The sequence below is a fragment of the Canis lupus genome, chromosome 1 (genome assembly GCF_011100685.1).
Source record: "Canis lupus familiaris isolate Mischka breed German Shepherd chromosome 1, alternate assembly UU_Cfam_GSD_1.0, whole genome shotgun sequence".
Taxonomy (NCBI): domain Eukaryota; kingdom Metazoa; phylum Chordata; class Mammalia; order Carnivora; family Canidae; genus Canis; species Canis lupus.
The window spans coordinates 108,850,874-108,863,340 of record NC_049222.1 but is presented as its reverse complement, the minus strand read 5'-3'; the positions used below and the strand labels follow the sequence as shown (position 1 = coordinate 108,863,340).

The 12,467-nt window shown below is 50.1% G+C and overlaps 1 protein-coding gene across 2 annotated transcripts; it reads right to left on the bottom strand.

Annotated features, from left to right (window-relative positions):
- CABP5 (calcium binding protein 5) lies at positions 1–12,452 on the bottom strand. 2 transcript variants are annotated; one of them, XM_038528412.1, is made up of 6 exons: positions 9,184–12,452; positions 7,666–7,696; positions 6,974–7,117; positions 6,010–6,119; positions 2,860–3,007; positions 1–545 (listed from the first exon to the last, which is right to left on the bottom strand). In XM_038528412.1, exons 1-6 carry the CDS (start codon positions 9,244–9,246, stop codon positions 520–522), a joined length of 522 nt encoding a protein of 173 aa, XP_038384340.1. In that variant the 5' UTR covers positions 9,247–12,452; the 3' UTR covers positions 1–519. The 2 variants fall into 2 exon arrangements, with proteins under 2 accessions (XP_038384340.1, XP_038384341.1); XM_038528413.1 differs by having other exon boundaries at positions 2,878–3,007; positions 9,184–9,362.
- Between the last annotated feature and the right edge of the window lie 15 nt (positions 12,453–12,467).

Genomic DNA, 12,467 nt, shown 5'->3' with positions numbered 1-12,467 from the left:
TCACTTTGGAAGCCTCTTTAATTAACCTCTTCCAAGTCCAGTCTTATCAGGAACTCTGTAGCCCCAAGATTGGCCTTTCCCCCCTCTTCCAACAGAGAGAAACTGAGGTGATCGGAAGCAGCTGAAGCAGGAAGGGCGAAGGGCGGACTATGGGCTGGATTTTTTGGGAGTCAGACCCATGAGGACACTGAGGAAGAGACTCTAGTAGGTCATAGGCTTTGGAGATTATGGGAAGTCAAAAGATGTCATTAATCTTTGGAAATGGGGGAGCAGCACTGACCCTAGTCCCAATCTCATTTTCATTTGTAGATTCTTCCTTCTTAATCTCATTCTAGAGAGGTACCCCTGGCCCCACTCCGCCATCTGGGCAAAGTGATCATTTTTGGGTTAGCCTTAATTCATGCTCTGCAAGGTGGCCAGCCACCACTCTTCCTGGAAGGGCCCGAGGGGATTTGGTCCAAGGCAAGTGCTTTATCCATGTTGGCTGGGGGTGGGGTGACCGGGACTTCCAGAACCTCCTCAGCGAGACATCATCTTCACAAACTCTGAAAAGGAAGGTCTCTGGTGAGGTGCGTATTTGTAAGAGCAGCCAGCATTCATTTTAAAGCCCTTACTGTGTGTCAGGAACCATGGGTGATCTTTGGGAAAGTTCTCAATGACCCTCTGTATCTCAATTTCTTCATCTCCAAAATGGAAATCACAGGACTGCCATATGCCATATGTAATATTTCAGATCGGTTAAACAAGATAATGCTTTAAGACACATCAGGTGTTAAATAACTATGATTATCTGATTTCATCTTCTCAACCAATTCTGGAGGAGGAAATATCATTTTACAGATAAGCAGAGGCCAATGCAGTTGACCAATGGGCCTGAGGTCATGTGGATGGTGAGTGGTAAACCTTGGGAATAAAGCAGGGTGCACCTGACTTTGCTGTGACTCCACGCCAGATGAACTTTGGGGCCCCACCAAGGTCTTGAGGTCATTCTGTCCTTTCCCTGCCTGGGCATCTGCCTCCTATCTCTTCCAGATTTCCAGGGATGCCCCTGGCACACCTGAGCCTGGTGAGATCCAGCAGGCATCCAGCAAACATTTACTAAGTTGTGGTAATGCAATAAATATCTACCAAGTTTCCCTATTGGGAATTACAGAAAAGATGGTTCAGAGAACATCCCTCACTTGCCATCCAGGATTCAACACCCTAGTTGGTGAACACAGCTCAGTGCCATGAAGTCTGCAGTGATTACTTTGAAGGGAGAGGAACAGAAAAACATCGGTAGGACTACAGAGCTGGAGCTAATACACCCAGCTGAAGATGAAGGGAAGCTTCTTGGCAAAGGTTGCACTGTTCCCATTCCTGAGGGATGGATAAGACCTGAGAATGCCCTGATGGGAAAGTATGGGAACTGGAAGGGAAGCCAGGGAGAAAGGAACAGGATTTCAAGGACACAGAGCAGTGTGTCCCAGAACCCAGCAACTCAGAGTGCTTGTTGAAGTAAGGAGTTGGTGGAGGTCAGACCATGGATGCACTTGAATATTGGACTAAGAATTTATCTTTTGTCAGGGTGCCTGGGGGGCTCGGTCAGTTAAGTATCTGCCTTCAGCTCAGGTCATGATCCTAGGGTCCTGGGATCAAGTCCCACATCAAGCTCCCTGCTCAGTGGGGAATCTGCTTCTTCCTCTCCCTCTGCCACTCCCCCTGCTCATGTTCTCTCTCTATCTCTCTCTCTGTCTCTGTCTCTCTCTTTCTTAAATAAATAAATAAATAAATAAATAAATAAATAAATAAATAAATACAATCTTAAAAAAAGAATTGAGCTTCTGTCTATAGGCAGCAGTTGGATGCTGGGGTTTCTGAACCAGAGAGTCACAATTAGAGCCTGTCATGCCCTGTTCCGTCTCCTACAAAGATCTCTACTCCGATCCACACAGGATTGCAATGGTTTCCATTCATCTGATCACTCAACACACATGTAACAAGCTCTGCACCAGGACTGGGGGTTTGGTGATGAGAGGTTCGGTCTGTGGCCTCAGCAGGAAACAGGCAAGTCATGGTTATAAGCTCTGGCGGTGTCACTCTCCTTGTTACAGTGGAGGCATGTGCGGGTGCAGAAGAGGAATGCCCCTGCCCAAGAGGAGAGGTAGGGGGCAGCTTCCAGGGGCATAACTAAGACTTACCCAGCAGGAAGAGGCAAGGGTGATCCAGGCAGGAACACCAATGCGAGCAATGTCAGGATTGCCACTTAGTACATGAGTTCTCTGGATTTTCTCTAAAACTTTGGGAGGAAGATGTCATATTGCCCCATTTTGCAGATATGAACACTGACACTTAACATGAGAAAACAGGGCAGCCCTGGTGGCTCAGTGGTTTAGTGCCACCTGCAGCCCAGGGCTGATCCTGGAGACCCGGGATCGAGTCCCACGTCAGGCTCCCTGCATGAAGCCTGCTTCTGCCTCTGCCTGTGTCTCTGCCTCTCTCTCTCCTCTCTGTGTATTCTCATGAATAAATAAAAAATCTTAAAAAAAAAAAAAAAAAAAACCATGAGAAAGCAGCCAGGATAAGGCTGCATAGTCAGTAAGAGACGATCCTGAATTTGAGCCTCGAGACTCTGACCCCAAAGCCCCAGCTACTAAGCAGTCCACTCTCCAGATGGGACCCTCTGATCTCTGACAAGGGCGCCTAGTGAACTGGGAAGAGACAGGGACTGGAGATGTGAGAGTGAGCCCTGCGGGAGCACGTGTAGGGATAAGCTCCTAGATGGTGTCCCAGGAAGAGGTGAGGGACATGGAGCCTTTGAAATGACCCAGGTTGAAAGGGAGAGTCATATGGGCAGTGGCTGTCCCCACACAATGTCACCTTCAAAGTCGACAGTACCGTCTCCATTCACATCAGCCTCCTGCACAACCTCCGAGATCTCGCGGGGCGTGAGCTTCTCTCCCAGGAGCCTCTGCATGGCCTGCTGCAGCTCCCCGAGGGTGATCTCCCCATCTCCATTGGTGTCAAACTGATTGGAGCAGAGGAGTGATATCAACAATGATCACGACAATCCCAAGAACAGTGTTACTGACCACTTACTGTGGGTCAGCGCTTTCACACATCGTGCACTGGCGTGTCCCCTCTCTGAAGGTGGGTCATCTGCACTATCTTGTTCACTGCCCCATGCTCAGGCTCCAAACAGTGCCTTCCACACAGTATGACGCACCAGATAAATACTGGCTGAATTAATGAACTATTTTCAAACCTCCATGCTGCATACCCTTAACCAATCTATTAGAAAGTCTCTGCATTCTATGCCCCAAGCAGGTGGGGTAGCTAACTATCCTTCTCTAGCTACACTGACACTAACCTGGCCAAAGCCACAATCATCTCTTTTCTGGACTATCATGACAGCCCCCCAGTTGGTCCTCTGACTCCCATCATGCGTTGTCCACATATCAGGGCCTTGTGTTCATGTTCATTTAAAACAGAAATCAGGGGTGTCTGGGTGGCTCAGTCGGTTAAGCGTCTGCCTTCAGCTCAGGTCATGATCCCAGGGTCCTGGGTTCAAGCCTCGCATTGGGCTTCTTGCTCAGCAGGGAGTCTGCTTCTCCTTCTCCCTCTGCCCTCACCCCTGCTATGCTCTCTCTCTGTCTCAAATAAATAAAAATCTTAAAAAAAAAAAAAACAAAAAAAAAAAAACCAGAAATCAGGTACTGTCAGCCACTCTGCTGAAAATACTCCAGTGGCTTCCTATCCCCCTCAATGAAATCCTGACATGTTCCTCAACCCACAAACTCCTATGAGGTTGGGTCCTCCCTCTGCCAACTCTGAGCCCTTGTTGCTTGCATGCTAATGTTACTCTCTCTCCAGCTCAGGATGCTCCAAGAACTCAGGGCTTCTTGCTCTTCCCCAAATGCGCTTTCTGCCTTCCAGCATCCATACCTGCTGCTTCCCCAGCCTGGAATAATATTTCCCCAGAGCAGTGCCATCCAATTGAAATATAGCATGAACCCCATGGCTGATTTTAAATTTTTTAGTCAGCCATGTTTTTATTTTTATTTTATTTTTTTATTTTTATAAATTTATTTTTCATTGGTGTTCAATTTGCCAACATATAGAATAACACCCAGTGCTCATCCCGTCAAGTGCCCACCTCAGTGCCTGTCACCCAGTCACCCCCACCCCTGCCCACCTCCCCTTCCACCACCCCTAGTTCAGCCATGTTTTTAAATAAAAGGTTAAAGAGAACAAGATAACTTTTAATAATCAATTTTACTTAACCCAATATATCCAAAATATTATCATTTCAGAATGTAATCAATTTAACAATTATTAATGAGCAGGGTACCTGGCCAGCTCGGTTGGTAGAGCACCTGACTCTTGATCTCAGGAGTTTGAGCCCCACATTGGGTGAGGAGATTACTTCAAATCTTTAGAAATTATAAATGAGCTATATTTTTTTAATGCACACTGGATTTCATAAGATGTTTAAATACTACCATGGTAAGTACTTAGTATATACTTAGTGTGATTATTTAACATAATCAGTACACATGTATGCTTAAGCTAAGGATACTCTTAATCCAGGTGTATTTTACAACTGATAGGGCACCTACGCTGCGCAGTGGTTGAGCATCTGCCTTTGACTCAGGTCATGATCCTGGGGTCCTGAGATTCAATCCTAAATTGGGCTCCCCGCAGGGAGCCTGCTTCTCCCTCTGTCTATGCCTCTGCTCCTCTCTCTGTGTCTCTCATGAATAAATAAATAAAATCTTTTTAAAAATCTGATAGCACCTCTCCATTCAAACACCAAATACTATCAGAAATACTTGATCTGCATGTAGCTTTTGTAAAATTTGTAGGTGGAAAGGTAGATCCACATACTCAAGGTTTTCCAGGAGAAATGTTTCTCAGTAACTGAATTGTGTTATTTGTTTTTAAATTTAAGCAAATTGAGTGTATATTCTATTGAATGTCCAATTAAATAAACAATTGAACTGAAACAAATCAAAATTAGATAAAATGAAAAAAACGAGTTCCTCAGTCATACCTGCTAGTATGTCTAGGGCTTGACAGCCACAGGTGGCCAATGGCTACCATTTTGGACAGAACATTTCTGAGATTACAGGAAGTACTGTTGGGTGATGCAGCTCTAGGTCATATTTATGTGAAGCTGGGACAGGAAAATCACACAGCTGGTAGGAGGACATCTTCCTGGGATTCAGACCCATGTTTGCACGGCTCCAAAGTTTTGCCTTCCAAAGGCTATGCTACTCTTTATTTTTGCTTCCTGCACCGAAAGCTCTGAGGTAATAATTTTATTTGATTTTATTTTTAAAGATTTTATTTATATATTTGAGAGAGAGACAGGGTGAGTGGGGGGAGTGGCACAGGGAGACGGTCAATCAGACTCTGTGCTGAGTGTGGAGCCTGACGTGGGGCTCAATCCATGACCCTGAGATCATGACCTGTGCCAAAACCAAGAGTTGGATGCTTAACCCACTGAACCACCCAGGCGTCCCCTGAGGAAAGCATTTTATTAGGGGATGAAAGCAAATCTCAGCAAGCCCCTCACCCTCCCTGGGTATGAGACTTAAGAGATTCTTAAGTATCTCTACAGTGGGTTAAACCGGATTATCTCTTTGCATTCCCCTCTGGAATCTCAAATTATTGAATTCCTTCTTCCCATTACAGGCACAGAGATTAGAGGTCTAACCATGTGTTCTGGGCATGGCAGGATCTCAGGTGAGATTTGTAAATTCCCTGAGCCTCAACGTCCTCATCTACATGACTGGGGATAAGGGGCGGCTTATCCCTATTGTTCTTTATGATCATTAAACTAGAAAGTATTTGCAGAGGGCCTCGTGCATTGTAAATGTTTGGAAGATGTGATTTTCCTTCCCTATAAATCCCATTCTAGTTTCCAAAATATTTGGTTTGGGTAGGTTCTGTCCATGTTGGAAGACCAATCATAGACTCCTGGTGTTTCTTTCAAGTACCCCCAACACCATGAAAATCTTAACTCACTTCCTTGAAGGCGTCTCTCATCTCCTGGACACCGATCATCCCCGCTGTTTCCTCAAGGAGTTTGGGGGTCATCAGCTCTACAAAGTCCTCGAAGTCTACACGGCCACCCACTGAGGACAGAAGAGGCAGGTTTAGTGAGAGTCCATGTAACCAACCCTTCACTACCTCTCTGGACCCTTCCAGATTGGTTTAAGAGGCAGACCTGCTCTGATCTCTCTGCCATCTGAGAAATTTCCCTCTCAGCCAACCCGGAGCCCAGGGTCCCTCTAATCCGAACCCGGGTGGACGGATGCATGGGGTGAAAGAAACCAGCTGTCCCTGTGACCTTGGGAAAAATCTCTTAATTGGTTCAGATCTCTGCTCATCTGTTGGTCTGTAGAAGGGGGAGCATGAATTGAGTGGGAGCCAAACCTCTTCCAGATAGAAACACAATCCTGTCTTTGGGTTCAACCTTGTTTACTCTGTGGCACGCCTTAGAGCAAAACCCCAGAGTAATTTGGTCCCAGCTTCCTTCTCAAAATGAGCTCTGGAACCCATCCCAAGTTTGTTTCCAGAGGCAGATACGGTTCCAAGCTTGCCCTCTACCTTTGCGTCTCAGTGGTCATGGTACTAACCTACATTGATAACCGTTTACTGGAGGCTAAGCCTTGACCTGCATCAGCTCCTTCATCCCAATCCCACAAGGAGTGACAGATGGGAAAAATGAGACTCAGGAGTGGAAGTTGACTCCACTTTTCAAAAGCACCACAATCAGTACATGATAGAAGTGGGACTTGGACCCAGATCTGCCTCCAAGAGTCACCCTTTTATCCACTTCAGACGCTGCCTCCCCGAATCCAGGCTGAACTGTTTGCTTCCAGACTCCTAGTGCCGCCTACCCTCTTCCTTCGCTGTGGCTCAGCCTCCACATCCCTCCTGCTTCCACCCCACCCACTCCCAGCAGTCCTCCCCGGCCCAGCCTCACAGTTCATGCGGATTTGCTGGCCCAGTTCAGTCAACTCCATCTCCGTGGGCATGTAACCCATCGTCCTCATGAGATTCCCTAAATCCTTACAGGAGATGAACCCATCTCTGTCCTTGTCAAACTCAAGAAATGCTTCCCGGAGCTCTGAAAGTTAAGAGAGAAGAACCTTGAGGGGACTCGAAACAGTCAATGGGGAAGACTGGCCATCCCTTGAAACCATCAGGGAGGTACTGACTAGAGACTCCAAAGGAGAAGATATCTTTGAAAACCAAAATTTAAAAAAAGGAGTGATGTATGAAACATGGACAGAGAGTGCAATGAGCAAGATTGAAATGTGCAAGAGGAATGATCCGTGAGACCGCAGAGTGATGGCACTGCGGTCCTCCAGATTCTGGGGTGACGTTATAGGGACCTTCAAAACCTCCAAAAGAAAAAACAACAGTCTTGGATTCATCTTAAAACTCTTGCATCTGTCACTCCTGGGTCTCTGAGACGCTTGGGGATGGGTGTGGTGTGCCTTCTGAACACTTTGGGAGGCTCCCAAGCGACTGTGTGAGAGAGTTCTACAAAATCATGGCTGAATGGGAAGAGAGAGGTGTGTGAAGCTTTCGTGGGAAGGGTCTACACTGAGATGCACAGGAGAGCAGCCTAGTGGCGGATGACAATGAGGTGGCATTTGGGGCAGGGGTTACCTTCGATCTCATCTTGTCCCAGGGGTCTTTCCTGGAAAGGAATGTAGAGAGAGGGAATTTGAGAGGGTCAGGGATCCCATATCTACTTCTCCAAACACATCCCTCCCTCCTCTGGACAACCCCTCCCCGACCCCTCCTTGTTCCCAGTTCTCCTCTAACTCCCCTCCTCTTCCTTCTCGTCTCCTGATTCCCACCCCTGACTGTGTGCTTCCCGCCCTCTTCCTCATCACTTCCCATTTCCTCTCTCCTATCCCGGGATCTTGATCTCTGTCCCTCTGCCTTTCCTGAAGAGACATCCATCCCATTGTGCTAGCAAGGGGTCTTCTATGTCTTGGCATCCCATCCCCTCCTTTCTTCAGAACAAGAGAGTAAGGCTCAGAATCACAGCTAATGCGCTCAGAGTGCCAACCCTGTGCCCGGTGCCCACAGTCACTTCACTGAAACCTCAGATCCACCCCAGGGGGTAGGACCACATAGCATTCCCATCTTAAGAGGAAGCTGAGGAACAGAGAGGTTAAGGTTAAGGGACACAGCTCTAAGTGGCAGAGACGCTCCCAAGGCAGGGAGACATTAAATCACTCCCTGGAGGTCATGCAGCAGGCCAGGTGCAGCGAGGGCTGAGATTTGAATTCTGAGCCAAAATTCTTTCCACTACACCCGCTTGATTCCTTTCCCACCGCCCCCCATTTTTTCTCCCAAGGGTTAGAAGCTGTTTGCGTGGGAGCCAGTGTTCGGTGGCATCTGGGCAGGATGCTCACTGCCAGCATGACCAATTCTTCAACCAGCTAAGCATTTCCAATCCCTGATGCCACCACTGCTCTCAGACACACCTGAAGGGTCAGGCTGGGTATAAGGCACACCACCTGTGGACTCCACCAGCCTCTGGCCTCCCCCTTGTTCCTGGAGCCTTCCCCTGAGCTTCTCTTTCTCATGATGCCCTCCCCCCTCAGGCCCATCTCTCTCTCTCTCTCTCTCTCATCCTAAAGCCCAACAATGAAAAGTAAGCCCCCTGGATCAAATAGACTTGATGGGACCCTGCCACTCAGTAACTATAGAAGGCAAGGGGCTTTGTGACTCAGAGCCTCCATTTCCACATCTGTAAAATGGGAACGCAAGTGTGGCCAACCGTGAATGTGGTCCTGAGGATGAAATGACAGCAGGAAAGCAAAGCCCTTTGCGTAGGGCTGGGTGCATAGCAGTGCCTCAGTAAGAGGCAGTTGTGTCATCACCGTCATGGTTACAGGTGTCCAGAGAAATGAGAGGTGATGGACAGGGACATCCCAGTTCCCCTTTTATTTGCAGGTCTCCTCCCCTTCTCCCTTTTGCTGCTGAGTCCGGAGTTTACCTTCACTCACCTCACTGGCCCACTGAGCTCCCAGAGTTCTACCTTCTTGGTCAGGAGTCCCCCTGAGGCTGTGCCCCTTATCCCGGCCCCTTGCACCTGTCATGCCCCTTCCCTCCCCACACCCTGGCCCCCTTTGCCCTGTCCGTACCCTTTCCCACTGTCTGCCACCTCACCCGCTGTTTCTCAGCGATGCCTTTCCTCAGGAAGATGCAGGCGGGGCCCATGGGAAACTGCATGGAGGGGCAGGGCAGGGGCACCAGGCAGCAGGCTCAAGTAGGCTTCCCCTCCTTCCTGTCCCCCTTGGCGTGCAGCCTCCTTATCTTCTCTGGTGCTCCTTTGCCAAGTCTTGCTGCCTCTCTTGGCTTCTCCCTCGGTCCCAGTGTCCGAGAGCTGTGACAGCTGGATCAGAAATCTCTCCTGGGGTTGGGGAGGGATCAGAGCTGTCCCTGCCTCCCCATCTGGCTAGAGTGGGGTGGAGGGGGAGCCGGTTTCAGGCTCTGACCTTTTATCCCCAGAATAGAACTGAAGAGTTTCAAACCTGGGGATTAGAGTGGAGAGCATCCATTCATTCATGTTCCAGCAAGCCTGCTGGGTACTCACTCCGAGAGGGGCCTCTGCTGGCCTTTGGGTCTGTGCACATGTAGAGGACCTTGCGCCTGGCCTCAGGGCGCTGCCGTCAGCATGTGCCAGCGAGCAGGATGCAAGAACCTGAGTAACAGCCTGACTTCAGGAAGTGGGTGCACACAGCGATTAAGAGGGCGATATCTGTGCTTCCTCTGCTCACCTCTTTCTCCCTTCGTAAATAATCTGGGGTGGGGTGGGGAGAGAGCAAGGTAGGCACTTATGCTGGCCAGCGAGGGGGCTGGCAAGCGAAAAGTCATGGTGATGTCACAGCCCAAGGAGGCCATGAAGGTCCCTACCTTGGGGGTTGGGAGGGGATCAGGATAGGGAGCCAGAGTTCGAATAGTTGTGGGAGTTAGGGGGGTGCCCACAGAGAGGCAGCAGGGCTGAGTGTCTGGGCCTGGGGCAGTAAGGATGAGCCATGGGAGGGGAGCCTGACATGCCACGTGGGAGCACGAGAACGAGCAGAGTGAGAAGGTGTCTACACGCAGGTCCCGAGGATGTCCACTCACAGGGGGTGCAAGGTGTAGGATGTGGACAACAGGTCAGGGTGAGAAGGGTGCCCCCGCTGAGCGGGATGGCAGCAAGGAAGAGAGAGGAGTTACACACAGGGAATCGACGAGGAATAAAGGGCAATCAGTTCTTCATGGATACTGAGATGGGGAAAAGGAGGAGTCTGGTGTTGGATGGGAATCGGAGGCACTGGTTTGTACTGGTGGGTTTCAGGACAGAGGGCTGTGACAGTAAACACAGATGTCACAGGGTATGCAGGGACACTGGTATGTAGGTCATCGAGCTAAGAGGACACAGAAGCTGTGACACCCCTGGCATCCAGGGCTTGGCTTTTAAAATACCATTCTCCATTGAAAGGAACAAGTCCTGGGGGAGAGGGCTGCTCCCACGTCTGGAGCACGACAAGCAAGTCTAAGATGAGCCTAAAACGTCTTGCGCAGTAAAGCAAGGACACAGTTGTGGGGTCACGGCGAAGGATCCCAGAGGTCACCCTGAAGAAGCTCCCCTGGCAATTTGAGAATCCAAATAAATATCAACAGGTTATATGGGAACACGGGAAAGCAGGAGTCCACACAGACAGGACTGTGCCAAGTTGGATACCATTTATTTGCGTCGCACAAAATATCCTCTTACGATATACTGACTGCAGAGGGGTCACTTTACATGGGGGCACCAAGCAGACATCACCTTAATCAAGTGATTAAAACGAGCATCGTCAGATGTGACAAACTGAAATTATATATTTGATTCACGTGCAATCATGAACAAGCCAGCTGCCCACCTTCCCTTCCCTGCTGCCCCTCCTCTGCACACACTTTCCGGGACTCCGCTCCAAGCACTGTCTGCCCTGGGGTCTCGACAAGTTCTAGAAGCAGCATTTCAACCAGGGGAAGATGTTCCAGCTGCCCGCCTGTCCACCCTGAGCTCATCCCCTCACCACCTGCATCGCCAGCCATCAGCAGGATCTTGTCACTCCCACACTTTCCAGTGGGGTGTGGAACTGGAATGTTCCACATCCCCGAGGGGGCATGTGAGGCTCCCCATGGGCAGCGCTGCCAGCACAGGGCCTCCTGCAGGACTGTCTGGACCAAATCCTGGCCCTCCATCTAGTAGACAGTGGACCTAGGGAAAGTTATTTGCATCTATGTGCCTCAGTGTCCCCCATCTGTCAAATGGGGTAATAAAAATTCCTATCCGGTGGGACTGTCGTGAGGGTCTTTGGTGAGTGAGGACATCCCTGCCCAGCCCCGGTGGAGGGCTGTGGCAGCCACAGCTGCTGGGGGTGGCGTGTTCACAGGGGTCTGCAGGGGTGAGGGGAGGAGGAGCGTGTCTCTGGCCCCGCTTTCCTCAGGAAGACTGGGTTCCATGCCTGAAGGGACCATGGGCTGTACACAAAGCCAGACGGACATGGGCACCCCCAGACACACAGCACGTAACACACACATGTTATTTTGCCTTAAACACGGAGAGTTTGGTAAGTATGGCTGCACGTTACCTTGCCAGTCCTCTTTGGTACAGCTGTATCGGTTAGGGACTCTTTTAGCCGTTGATGAGCACAGGCCATTTCACAGTGTGCAGCCACACTGGGATTTGGTTGCACCCAATAACTATTCCCTCGCCTCTGCTCCACCCCCACGACCAGAAGCCTGCTGGGCAGCAGCTGGCCCCCGGGCCACCATCTAAGGGCTACTTTCCCTGGATCTGCTGGCTATTCCTCATGGTCACAAGGTGGCGGCCCCAGCTCCAACCATCGATCCCCAGTCGAGGCAGGTGGGAAGGCAGGGCTGCCCAACCAGGTCCCCTTTTTGATCAGGAAAAACAGCACCGACTACATGCCAGGCACTGTGAAGGGGCTGAGGATCTACGGATGAGCAAACCAGGTCCAGCCAGCGGCTGGCTGCCCTCACGGATGAGGCTCCAGAATCTGCGGTCCCCAGTCCGTGGCTGGCAGAGCTGGGGGTCTCACACACTCACTGCACTGTCTCGCAGGAGGACAGGGCCCGGAGCCAGGCTGCTGGGTCAGAACCCTGGCATTGGCACCCCCGCTTTGGGCCTGGGTGCCCATCTCCCTGTTCTGTGCGCCCCGTCCCCCCAGAGTCTGCGAAGCAGGTTACCTGAGTTAACATTCAAGTCTTGGCTACCACTGGCCCATACAACAGCCACCAACCAACCGCATGTGGCTGCTTACAGGAAAATTAAAGAAAATGAAATAAAATAAAATGAAATGAAACACAGCCATGTTTCCAGCGCTCAGCGGCTGCACGTAGCTGGTGGCTATCCTGCCGCTCAGCATGGATGCAGAACACCTGCAAACCTGTGGAGA